Here is an 11,727-nt window from a genome sequence, read left to right on the forward strand (position 1 = left end):
ATTCCTCCCCATCTCGAAATTGCGAAAAGCGTCGTAGAACTGACCTTGAATTACATTGGGCACGGTGAGGGTGTCCTTGGTGGACTCGCCCTTGGCGGAGATGACGGTAACGGTCGGCCTTGACATGGTGTCTCGTGGGCGTTGCTGTTGTTAGTATCGCTGACCTGTCGTGGTGTTGATGATTTTGCCTAGGTGGTAGTTCGATTGTGGCCGCTGACTAACCGACATCTTGGCGTGATACTACACCAGATATGGCCTTAGCGCGTCGCTCCAGAAATGCGAGCTTCGTTGCCCATTGCCGACAAAGCCAACCCACATGAAAGTTGCCATAGAGGTGCTGTACTAAATCGCCAAGTTCGAGTTCACTTGAGGGCTGTGATTGCGGACACTCTTAGGGCACCGACATTACTGCAAGCCATCAATTGGGAAAGTGAGCAAGTGCATTCCATAGTTCGAAGCCATGGGAAACATCGCTGCACTTTGGATTTGACTGAACGGCTGTGTGTATAGACTCAGATTCTTGGATGGGCTGTGTAATTTTGCAGCCTGGCCCGTTTTAGTCGTAGTTCAGAACATTGAGCATAAGTCGATAGTGCAGCCTCACATGTCGTCTAGCATGTGCCAAGTTGCAGTACTCTTCTTTCGCAGCCGTTCATGAACTCCAAAGTATGTGGAGTCCAAAAATGACCCTTTTACGTTGTCTGGTGATTCGTCGTGTTTCCTAACGTATACGAAATACAAATTCAATGCAAGTACATTGAGGCACACTGGCGGTCATTTCCTGCCTGTATGCATAAGAGAAGGACTGAAGGTCCATAATCTGGCTATTGTTGTGGGAATGCTAAGTCCTCATGCTAAGGTATGATATAGCGGAACAATATGGATCATCGTACGGCCCATGTGCCAAGACGATCGTCTGATAGACGAAACAACATGCCTAAACAGTCACGCTGAGGATCTGTTCTATCACATTGATAACATACCGCATTCGATGTTATAGTTCTAACAGGTGTAATCAATATGACGCTCGCCTGCAGTTGCCCGTGTCTGCAGTTACACTCGCCATGTCGGCTCAAAGGTGGAAAGCTTTTGCTGCAATTTAACTCTCCCTGGCGTTTTATGTTGGCTGTCTGGCGTCATGATCTGCTTGTTGACCATCCTTAATCGAAGAGTAAAAGATCCTCATGCCACAAGCCCGGCTGGTGGAAGATCTGCCGGAATTCCATGTTGACGCGTTCAGGGCACGATCAGCACTCTACCCCGGGCGTTGGTCGGGCTGATACTTGGCACATCTGACAAGATAGAGATAATGAAGCCATCTAACTGTGAATTGCCTGGGCATTAATCTGTCTGGCGGAATGCGACCAGCCAGATGGGTGCATTGCGTACTCCGTCTTCGTGGTGTACTCTATGCGAGTCAGCGTTACCAGATCGGCCCTCGATCTCACGTGTCGCTATCGTCGGCGCGGCGCCGTCGTAGGATCGTCGCCAGGGTCCATGAGTTTTCCCGCGGGTGAGAAATTGTTGGCAGGCTGAAACACTTCGGCCAGCTGTTTGACCGGAACAGGCAAGATATGATGATTACAGGACGGACTACCATCGGCGGGAACCCAAAGCGGTGTGTTGGACGCACTGTCGCAAAGACATCCGCTTGCAAACTGTCAAACGGCATGTCGGGCAACGTTGCACAAACTGGTGAACCGAAGTCGCGGATGCTCAAGAATTTGTAAAGCGAAACTCACCGCAGCGTAGGTGCTGGCAATCTGAAACAGCAAAGATTGCTCACATGACGGGAGCGATTCCAAAGTGCCGTCGCAAAGTCGCACATGTTCAAGCATCATCGCACAACTCACCCCGCCAACAGTGTGGGTCGGCCAGCCTTGCGTTTCATCCTAGAGAATTCTGCCTTTGCCGGGTTTGGAGCCTCAGGACGCCGTTACGGATAGGCGAAGGCAAGGATACCTCAGCCTGAAGAGCGGTGCAATGCGGCACAATAGCAATCATGATGCGAGCCGAAGTGATGAATTGCAAAAGAAAGCGCTGACCAGAGGCGACAGTCCCTGTGTTCTTTGGGGTGGCGGCTAGCGTCCGGGGTGGCTGCAATCATCTCCAGGGCCTGGTGTCTCGTCTAGCCTTTCCCAGGATGGCGATGCGTGCCTCAGGGGGCTATTCTTGGGGCAGTCATTCGCCTGGAACAAAGGTCGAAGGTCGAGGGCAGTTTGCGGGCATGGGCAACAATGCGTGTCGTTGGACAGCGGCTCTTCGAAGCAAACAGCGCTGGGTCTGCAAGCAGTGAGCAGTTCACGCTGGCATTGCAGAGTGGTCGACAGGCTCGGCGTGGCGACGACTGTGAGTGGTTGCGTCTGGAATCTTAGCAGCGGAGCGAATGTGCACGGCTGGCGTCGCGCTTCTATTTTAAGACGCCCGGCGCTTGGAAACGAGGTGCGCTGCGTGGTTGGGTCGTTGTCGTTCCCGACTTCACAGCGCGCACCTTCCTTTCTCACCCACAGCACCTTCCCTAGGCAGCGGCGGCTCACACTGGCGACTCCGGCTGATCGCAACACTGCACGAAACCCGCGGAACCGAACATCTTCGCGCTTTCGCCTGCCATCCCCCGACTCCTCGTGTGCGACAGCGAGTGAGCACGACAACGAGACGACAGCCAGAGCGCCGTACCTGCTCCACCCGCCACGACCGCCTCCACCTGGTCGCCTATTCGAATCTTCTTGTTCCGCGCCACGTTCCCAGGCATAGGCGCATCGCCGGCCCAGTCGCTCCTTGTATAGGCGCTTAGTCGAGGATCTGGCATCCTCCCACACAGCCAAACCACCAACAGCAGCGTGGCTTGTTCGCTGCTCGCGAATCGCTTCGGTACGTCAACACGTTTTCTGCTTCCTGTTTGCTGTATCCTGTATCCTGTGCCCCGTCCTCTCATACACTGCCCCTTCTCGATACGCTGTGCGGTTGGAACCGATAGTCTGAAGCTGTACACGGTATTGTTGGATACTTGAAGCACGACGGAAATACCCTGCGTATAGCTTCAGGCTATTGGATCGGCTGCTGCCAACTGGCGTAAGCACGTCTTTCCCTACAGAGCGCGGCACGCGGGTACCGCCCTCTGTTCACCACCATGTGCATGCCCTCACCCTCTCCGCAGTCCGTAAACAGCCTGTCTGGAAACAGTGTACAGGACCCCGACTCCGTACTGCACAATACCGTCCCCAGTACCAGGGACACTGCGCCCATGGCACCTTCAAATAGCACAGACGCTGACAGTCCGACGCTAAAGAGAGCATTCTTTGCACCTAATTCCTCGTTTCCTTCCAAGAAACTCGAGCACACTTTCACCCGCACCCGCTGCCCACGTCCGGCACATTCGCCTAACTTCCACCGACCCAGTATGGTTCAGACGAGCCCGCGGTCCTTTATGCCGATGCCCTCATTCGGCGCAGTGTTCGGAGGAGAATTGCACAACAACGGAACTCAAGATCACACAAATGCACATGGCAGCCACGTAGCACGGCCTGCCTCGAGCGGTGCACCCTTTTCTTCCTACCACACGCATACCGACAGTCGCGACAGCAACTCCACGGCCTCTTCCGACAACTCCCCCAACCACAACCATCTCCACCATGGACTCCTCGTCTGTGACCGACCCGTCGCCAGGCGTCTCACCCGAGTCGCCTTTAGCCAAGACTGCCGCATCATCCTCCTTCGTGGCCGACTTCCGTTCGCGCAGGCCTGACACCAGCCCTGGAGACGCATCACCGAGTGCTTTCTTCGAGCTGCAGCGACCTACGACACCCGCGAAGAAAGCACGGAATCTGAAGAACCTCGGCATCAATACCACAACGTCCCTCACGAACCTCCGTGGCCCTACGCCTGCACCCGTGGCCGTCGTGAACAAAGAGAGGAACAGCTCGGCGCCACCCTCTCCACTATTCATCAAGCCGCCAACACCACCGAAGAGGCGGCCATCGAATCTCAGCTTGACCATTGGATCGCCCGGCAGCTCAGAGAGCAAGCCGGCGCGTCTCGTCATACCGTCTACCCCGTCCTTCAACCGGCCTGCGTTGCGGCACTTCCAGTCGTCTCCATCATTGCCCGTATGCGGATCAAGCTTGGGTCCCTCAAATGGCATGACATTGCCCGCGTTGCGCCCGCTTGTCACAAAGCCCAGCGGCTTGTCTGAGGTCCCGTTCGAGATGGAAGAGGAGGAGGATCAGGAGCAGAACTTTGACATTCCACAGTCACGCGAGGAAAAGCCCGCAGCGTACCCCAACGGACCAATTTGCATATACGAAGCCGGTGTCTACCTCTACTTCGAGCCCACAACTCAGCAGGCGTGCACTTTCGACGTAATCATCAACGTTGCGAGTGAGGTCAAAAACCCTTTCACATCGCCAACATCACAGTCGCAAAAAGATATTGACGCCAGGAGGATAGACGGTCCACCAGCTGAGAGTGTCGATTTCGCAGCTCTTTCGCAACGGGCGAAGCCGACCACATCTTTCGGCATGGACGACAATTCACCGACTACGCCCAAGGCCACACCTGTGATGCAAACCATTCAGCCAGGAGAACTGGTCATTGATGGCAAGACTTACAAGACTCCCGAGTATATCCACATGCCATGGGGAGCATAACACCGACATTGTCCCTGATCTCTACAAGCTTGTGAAGATTATGGACGAGAGGGTTCAGCAAGGGAAGCGAGTGTTGATCCATTGCCAATGCGGCGTGAGTCGCTCCGCGAGTTTGATCGTGGCATATGGCCTATACAAAAATCCCCAGATGAGTGTACAAGACGCATACGACCGAGCGAAGAAGCGAAGCAAGTGGATCGGCCCGAACATGAATCTCATTATGCAGCTTCAGGAATTCCGCAATGGTCTCTTGAGGGCGAACGACAGCAGAAACCAAGGCTTTGGACGGCGATCAGCCGGCTTGAACAACGGTAGTAATCGATATTCGGCATTCGAGACTACGACTTCGGGCTCACGGACACCGCGGACCGCACCGCTACCACCTGATAGCGACATGTCCATGCAGCGAGCAAGTACTGGCAACATGATGGCTATCTCGCCCGGTCCATTGTCAGCACCAACCGGTGCCTTCTCCACTAGCTTCCGCCGCTCGTGGGATGTCAGTCAGTCGAACTTCGACCTCCCTTCACAACCGTCTCCATCAACTATTCCTTATGTTGATCCTGCTGGGCATGTCGTTCCTGTCTTGTCGATTACTGCAAATGATATCACCTCTCCAAAGGCAGATACCACCACGCCTCTCCAAGCGCCTCCGCAAAAGCGTTCAACATTGCAGCTGCCTTCCGCGGTCCCCAACTTCTCCCGTCAACTGCCACTCAGAGCCCAGGAGGGTTCGGCGGAGGTAACATCTTCGCACCTAGAAGTGGGCCAGTCTGTCGGTCTTCAGCCGCTGTCTTTCGGTGCTCTCAGATCGCCGGCTGTGGCAAGCTTTGCCATGTCACCTTCTTTTGCTCCACAGCAGCAGTTCGATAGCTCGGAGATCACATCTCCTATCAAGACATCATTTGACCACTCATGGCCAAGTGGTTATGACACGGAGCCATCTTCTGACGACAGGAAGTCGGTCGAGGAAGAGCACGATGCGCGACCTACGCTCGTTTCTCCAAGATCTTCCGAGTTCCACATGACCGGACTGAACCACAGTGGCTTCGACGAATCGTACAACCTGCTCTCGCCGCGTGCTGCATCTTTCAACCTTGGCGAGACACCGTCGCCTCCAAGGTTTGGTTCTAGTATCGCTGCTTTCGATCCATCCGATATTGCGTCGCCTATTGCAACACAATTTCCCAAGGATATCTTCGGCAAGGATGATCACGATGAAGAGGAGCCATTGGCGTCACCAAGGGCCGAAGAGTTTCACATGTCTCCTTTCAAGCCAGAGGTGACCGTAGATGAGGATCCGTTTGGCTTGACTTCGCCAACGCGCTTCGACATTCCTGGCAATCCCTTCGACAGGCCCCTTCCTCCGGTAATTCAAGAGGCTCAGCCGCGAGACCGACAGCCATCATTCCAGGCCATTCTTCCACCTGCTCACCAGACGTTCAATGGTTTTGCATCACTCGACGGTACAGCACAGGCAGAGCCGACACTTCCAGAGTCGCTCCCGCTGCGCACCCTGGGTACGAGCCAAGATCTCGGGCACTCGCCACGCATTGATAGCGTTAACACCTCTGGCGAGACGAAGAATGCGCCCACTATCGAGTCGCCACCGCGTAATTACGTGCCGATACCCAAAGCTCCCGAAACACCTCAGTCGCCAAAAGAAGCATTTCTATCGACCCCGTCCAAAGGTATCAAGACACGTTTTTCTTCACCGAACCTACGTGACCAGCGCAAGTTGCAGAAGTTACAGACAGCGATGGCGTCAAAGTTGCCGAAGAAGGCTCCTGCACCTCAACATGCTGCGGATGACATTGATGCCTTGATGTCCCCGCGAGCAGAAGAGTTCACTCGCAATCCGTTCCACTTCGAACTCCAGGTTACAAGCGAGGACGATAGCCCGGTGTCTTCGAATGAGACCATCAAAGATGGACGGAATGGTCACGACTGGACAGACCCGGTACCTCGACAGTGGACTCCCGAGAAGGCTACCGTTGACCCCCGGAGCCCTGTGCATGCCGGCAGCAGTCCAATCACACGAAACATTTGGGACGTTTTATGAACACTATCACGATGGTCATGATCCTTTCTTCATTTCCATATGTACACAAGCACTCGGAGCGACCTCCGTAGTTCGGCGTCTACGCGTCCAAAAGAAGGTTGCGCACCACGTGTATGTGGCGTCCGCCATTGAACTCTATGGTACTGGACCGGCATCTTCCACCTCTGGCGCCAGAGCAACGAACTTGGACATCAAAGTGACAGGCATGACATGTCTATCACATGATCCCTTCACCACGGACCACACCGCGCAACACAGATCACTGAAGACGCTAACCTTCACGATCAACGCACCACGCAATCTCTTCCCTTTCGTTTTCATCTTTCCAACTTCCCTTCGTTTCCAAGCCAGCCGGGGGCGTATCCACGGCGTTCCTTTCACACCAAACCCAATTGTGGGGGGTTATCCTTTTTTTTCTTTCCTGCGCGTTGAATTACGCCAATAAACCGTAATGTTCTAGTTTCTAGTGCCGCCGACAAGATGAACTAAAAACTCTCCCCACTGCCACTCTTTATTCACACACACAAACTACATTACACACACTCTTTGTACAATCAACTGTTTTTCATTGACGACGAGCGATGCCATGTTTGGGAAAGCGCCATTAGCGAATGGGCGGCTTGATTAGCTTTTCTTTTGTGTTTTTGCTAGTAGGGCGGATTTTCGAGCCCGAATTGGAGTTTGGGGGGATGAGGGATGGATGGGACTGGGATATGATTGAAGGCGGAGAGGAGAGTTATTGATGGGTGGGAGATATGTAAATGAATGGAATCATATATGTCCATGATCAGTGCTTCCGTGCTATGATGTCGAAAGGCTTACGTGGATTCCTCACTGACGCTGACACAGGTTGGCTGCGGAGTGATGCCTAGAATTGGACGCCACGGGTGGCCTGGTTCACGCACTGTCTGTGAGTGGTCGGCCGACGCAGCTTGGTTGCTACAGTCCGGGATGAGGAACCTTCCACGCTTTTCGCGGTTACACTTTTTCCTGCTTAAGAATTCCCCACTCATTCACCTGTGCTCGCTCAATCGATTATTCAGTTCATTACTGGTTTTCAGTTTGTACTGGCCCGACCAGTACTCTTGTACGAACTTGTCCTCTTGCCTCGAGAACCACTCGCTATTTTTGTCTTCAGCACTACAATGGCTCGCTCCTCGAATAGAACACCATATATCACGCTGATCGGAGACGGGAATTCAGATCAGTCAAGTCGGATATATGCCCAGAGTGCTGTATCAAATGTACATGCGACGTACGATCTCATCTGCATGACCCCAAAATTATACGGAAGAGCCCCCAATCACCATCTGGATCATCTCGTCAGCTATTCATCGGCAAATAGCAGTGTCGTGAGCGCTCACTCGGGCCGTTTCAGTGATGGCGTTCATAGCCAAGACCATGACCTAGTAAAGGTCTCGAACGATGACAAATTCGGCCCGCGCGGCAAGCTGCAATGCCCTGGAGCGTATATCCTCAGATATTTATGTCAGACTGAAAGACTCCATGACGACCATGTTCAGGAGATCCAGACTAGTGCTCTAGCGTTCAACACCAACTTTTCCAAAACCACAGTCATTCGCTGGGCCCCAGGATCTACGCTGTATTATTACATCGAGTGTCGCGGCTTGTCGACTGTTCAAGCAACAGTCATCCAAACCGGTATGAGGACCGCCGGAGATCACTGGCAAGCGACTGGATTTGGCATAGCTTTTGAGGAGACATACAAACGTCAGGAAGCCACCTTCTCAATCGCATACAATCTAGCTTTGGGCATGGATCACTATGCTCTAGCCTTCTTTCCCGGCTGGCAGAGAAGAGTCATCGACATCGGCGCTCGTCTGCTCGGCGAGCAGCAGTATGTCGTTGAAGTCCTTGGCCACGAGCTCGGCCATATCCTCGGACTTCGACACGAGTTTTGGAAGGACAACAAGGAGCCGGGTAACGCATATCAGTACCCATCTCACATCCATGACAACGAGTCCATCATGAATGACCGGAATGTCGGTGACATGTCGCGCTTCACCATCAGCCAGGCGGACAAAGACGCTATTCGTCAGTTCTACGATCTGCATCCCGGCCAGCATAAGGACATCTTCATTCAGGATCTCATTCCACGTCCTGCTGTGGAGTATCTCAGTTTACCTCCTGTCCAGATTATACAGCCTAGTGGATGCGCTCCTGCGACCAGGCGCCAGAGCATTCCCTGACGTAGTCCTATGATCTTTCTCGTTTCTTTGTAATATATCAGTATATTAGCGTAGCGACAATAGCAATGACATACACACTTTTCCCTAGATATTACGTGCAACGACGCTAGCTCAGCATGCTGCTGCAGCGATACCTTTTACAGCTTCGTGTCGATACGGGTCTAATCTCAGTTCACCCGGTACAAGTGGCTGCATCGTTGTCGTGACAGGACAAGCCCGCGATTGCCCTATGAGAGAGGGAGATGGCCGGTTTCTTTGCGATGATGCTGTGCTGCTCAAGTGGCAGCCGTATTACTTCCCCGTGCTGGCGACGCTCTCTCCATTACCTTGCTCAATGTCATTGATGAGGGTGAAGGGCGTGATGACGGTAGTGACACTGATCTGTTGACGTTGACGTTTGTGCTAAGCGAGAAGCGGTTTGGGACGCCAGGGATTTCCGCAACTTCACTTGCTGCTTGCGCTTGTGGCATTTCAATACTTACACCATCTTAGTCATTTTCGTAGTTCCTTTTTCATCAAGAGTTTGGCGATGGTTATCTAGATATCGTTTGAAATGTCACTCTCGGTCAGCAAGAGGCGGTCACGTGCTAGGTATGAAGCACCCTGGACACTTTCTTCGGAATTAGCTGCCCAAGACGTGCTGATATTGACAGCTTCTGGCTCTGGAATTATTGCAATAACCAAGTGCAGAATTATATATACGAAAAGAGCTAGGGTTATTTTGTAGGCCGCGTTGTAGGTAGAGTGCAGCTGTAGAGGTGGCACAACGGACAGGTTTGAGTAATACATTCAAGCAACGATAATTTCGTTGCTGTCTGCCAGAGGGTCTTCAATTTTCCCCCGGCATATGGAGAGATGCTTAAGCTTACAGACAGCAGGCAGATACGGTAGAGCACCGCGTTGACGAGCGTGAGGCTAACCCCCACAACTTGATTGGCAAAATTTCACGCTGCAATACTATCGCGGCAGCCGGACTCTGTCTCAAGGCCATGGTAAGGATTAAGCCAAGGGTATTGGATTGCGGACTTGGTTTCGCGACGCCGCTCAAGGAGCGCGCCCACTTGTCGCCATCTGCGAAGTGCAGGCTGTCACCGTCGCGCACTTCGGCCACCCCAGATACCACGAATGTGCAGCCATTCACGTGTCTACCAGTCACAGCATATGTAAAAATAAGCATCTAGAAGCGAATATTTGAGGCGTGCTTCGACCTCACCGCCGTGGCTATACGCGCCGAACCAGCTTCCCCTCATCCTCATCGCACGAGGAAGTGACATCACAACCTCTCGCGCACACGTATACTTCCTATCTTTACTTTACTCTCTCCTACTGCATACTCGCTCCAAAGTCCTATTGTCTCAGCACGTGAAATCCGATTTTGCAGTGGACGTCTCTGTCCGCCAGGGTCCCTTCCTACCATGGTTATCATCTTCACTAGCTCCGCCAGAAACATTTTCCACAGCTTTTAAAGGAAGCGACTCTCATTCCTTCCTCACTCGCCCCTTCCAACTCACGCAACACAGCTCTTATTTGAGCTCACTTTTTCAGCTTGCCCTGACGTTCAGCGACGCAAACAGTTGCTGCACCTTGAGCAAACTTTCTGATATCTCGACTAGCGCACCTCCCACTTTCACTGGGTAACGCGCGCTCTCCCCCACCACTCGCCACGCTCTCACTTTCGAATTTGAAATCTGCGCTTTGGTATTGTGTGCCGAATTCCGCCCCGCAGGGAAAGGCTCTCCCACGGTAGAGCACTCACCCTCACCCAACGCTCCACTAAGCGCTACCGACCTCAACTCACCGCACTATCCCTTTGGGGCTACTCAACCGCCATACAACAAAGTTGCTCACCAATCATGCCGGCCCCGGAGGTCCAGAAGGTCTACACAATAGAAGCGGTGATAGATGCGCAGCCATCGCACTCTGAAGACGCGGTGCTCGAAATCTACAACGAGGACTCACTCATGTCGTCGCCTGAGGTTGCGCCCTCAGACCGTCTGCCGACCGAAGTAGCAGGAGCCAACGCGTCTGGAATGACTACATGCTCCGATTCGAAGGCTACGACTCCCACCACCACAAGCAGCACCCCCAACACCGATGAGCCAGCTCCGTCCACACTGTCATCAGCCACAACTGAGTCACTATCGACAACAAAACTGCCCACCACACCCGAGGCTACGGCTCCCTCCGTCGAGGATCCTTCAACTTGGTCTGAACAATTGCCTGTGCCGATCAGTCTCGACAACTGGAGTGGTCGCGTCAATATCGACACGAGCACGCTTCGCAAGGACGTTAGCATCTTCAACAGCACAAAACAGATGATGCGCGAGGAGACGAGCCAGATGCTTGTTCTTGCCTCTCGTGGGTTTGGGCGTGCCGGTTATGTGCCAACCAAGAAGACCTCGCCGCGCTTGCGCACACGCCGATATAGCATTGATGTCCTGGTCAAGCCTTGGACCTTCGAAAAGGATTGGCAGTGGAAAGCCGACGTCCGATATGAGGCCTCTCCGGCGGTTCAGAAGCATCATGAGAACGAACCCAGACTGCGAGCAGAACCGATCCAGGCCTTCCCTACCCCTCTTCGGTACAGGGAGTTGAACGTTCGAGCCATGCACCCACCACCTCATGACGACGAGACATATCTGGTGATGGGAGATAGTGTGCTGCCGAACATGGAATTCAACTTCATGCTACACCATCGTGGAGGCGAGGCATGGATGCGAGATAACGCGCTCGCCATGTCGCTCGACGTACTTGAGCGAGCCCTGAAGTGTCACAAATATGGCATCAGCATAGTCAACCCCAACGCAGC

The 11,727-nt window shown here is 53.4% G+C and overlaps 6 protein-coding genes across 6 annotated transcripts in view; 4 read left to right on the plus strand and 2 right to left on the minus strand.

The window, feature by feature from the left end:
- Nucleotides 1-148, minus strand: part of SNOG_11861 (hypothetical protein) — a 1,568-nt gene extending 1,420 nt beyond the window's left edge. Inside the window, exon 1 of the mRNA XM_001802046.1 lies at nucleotides 38-148. Coding sequence (XP_001802098.1) covers nucleotides 38-126 — 89 coding nt within the window. The 5' untranslated portion in view covers nucleotides 127-148. The remainder of the gene's footprint in view (nucleotides 1-37) is intronic.
- A 1,306-nt stretch (nucleotides 149-1,454) lies between these two features.
- Nucleotides 1,455-1,672, minus strand: SNOG_11862 (hypothetical protein; the record flags this gene model as incomplete). Its single annotated transcript, XM_001802047.1, has 2 exons — nucleotides 1,455-1,550; nucleotides 1,634-1,672. The coding sequence occupies 2 exons, from the start codon at nucleotides 1,670-1,672 to the stop codon at nucleotides 1,455-1,457; spliced, it is 135 nt and encodes a 44-aa protein (XP_001802099.1).
- A 565-nt stretch (nucleotides 1,673-2,237) lies between these two features.
- Nucleotides 2,238-2,786, plus strand: SNOG_11863 (hypothetical protein; the record flags this gene model as incomplete). The annotated part of the gene is made up of 3 exons (XM_001802048.1): nucleotides 2,238-2,349; nucleotides 2,523-2,638; nucleotides 2,667-2,786. The coding sequence occupies 3 exons, from the start codon at nucleotides 2,238-2,240 to the stop codon at nucleotides 2,784-2,786; spliced, it is 348 nt and encodes a 115-aa protein (XP_001802100.1).
- An 846-nt stretch (nucleotides 2,787-3,632) lies between these two features.
- On the plus strand, nucleotides 3,633-6,708 carry SNOG_11864 (hypothetical protein; the record flags this gene model as incomplete). Its single annotated transcript, XM_001802049.1, has 2 exons — nucleotides 3,633-4,618; nucleotides 4,650-6,708. 2 exons carry the CDS (start codon nucleotides 3,633-3,635, stop codon nucleotides 6,706-6,708), a joined length of 3,045 nt encoding a protein of 1,014 aa, XP_001802101.1.
- A 1,664-nt stretch (nucleotides 6,709-8,372) lies between these two features.
- SNOG_11865 (hypothetical protein) lies at nucleotides 8,373-8,918 on the plus strand (the record flags this gene model as incomplete). The annotated part of the gene is made up of 1 exon (XM_001802050.1): nucleotides 8,373-8,918. One exon carries the CDS (start codon nucleotides 8,373-8,375, stop codon nucleotides 8,916-8,918), a length of 546 nt encoding a protein of 181 aa, XP_001802102.1.
- Nucleotides 8,919-10,771: 1,853 nt separating this feature from the next.
- The window catches only part of SNOG_11866 (hypothetical protein), a gene marked incomplete at both ends in the record, with an annotated part of 2,171 nt that continues 1,215 nt past the window's right edge, over nucleotides 10,772-11,727 (plus strand). The window contains one exon of the mRNA XM_001802051.1: nucleotides 10,772-11,710. Coding sequence (XP_001802103.1) covers nucleotides 10,772-11,710 — 939 coding nt within the window. The remainder of the gene's footprint in view (nucleotides 11,711-11,727) is intronic.

Source organism: Parastagonospora nodorum (genome assembly GCF_000146915.1).
Source record: "Parastagonospora nodorum SN15 chromosome Unknown scaffold_20, whole genome shotgun sequence".
In the NCBI taxonomy this organism is placed as follows: domain Eukaryota; kingdom Fungi; phylum Ascomycota; class Dothideomycetes; order Pleosporales; family Phaeosphaeriaceae; genus Parastagonospora; species Parastagonospora nodorum.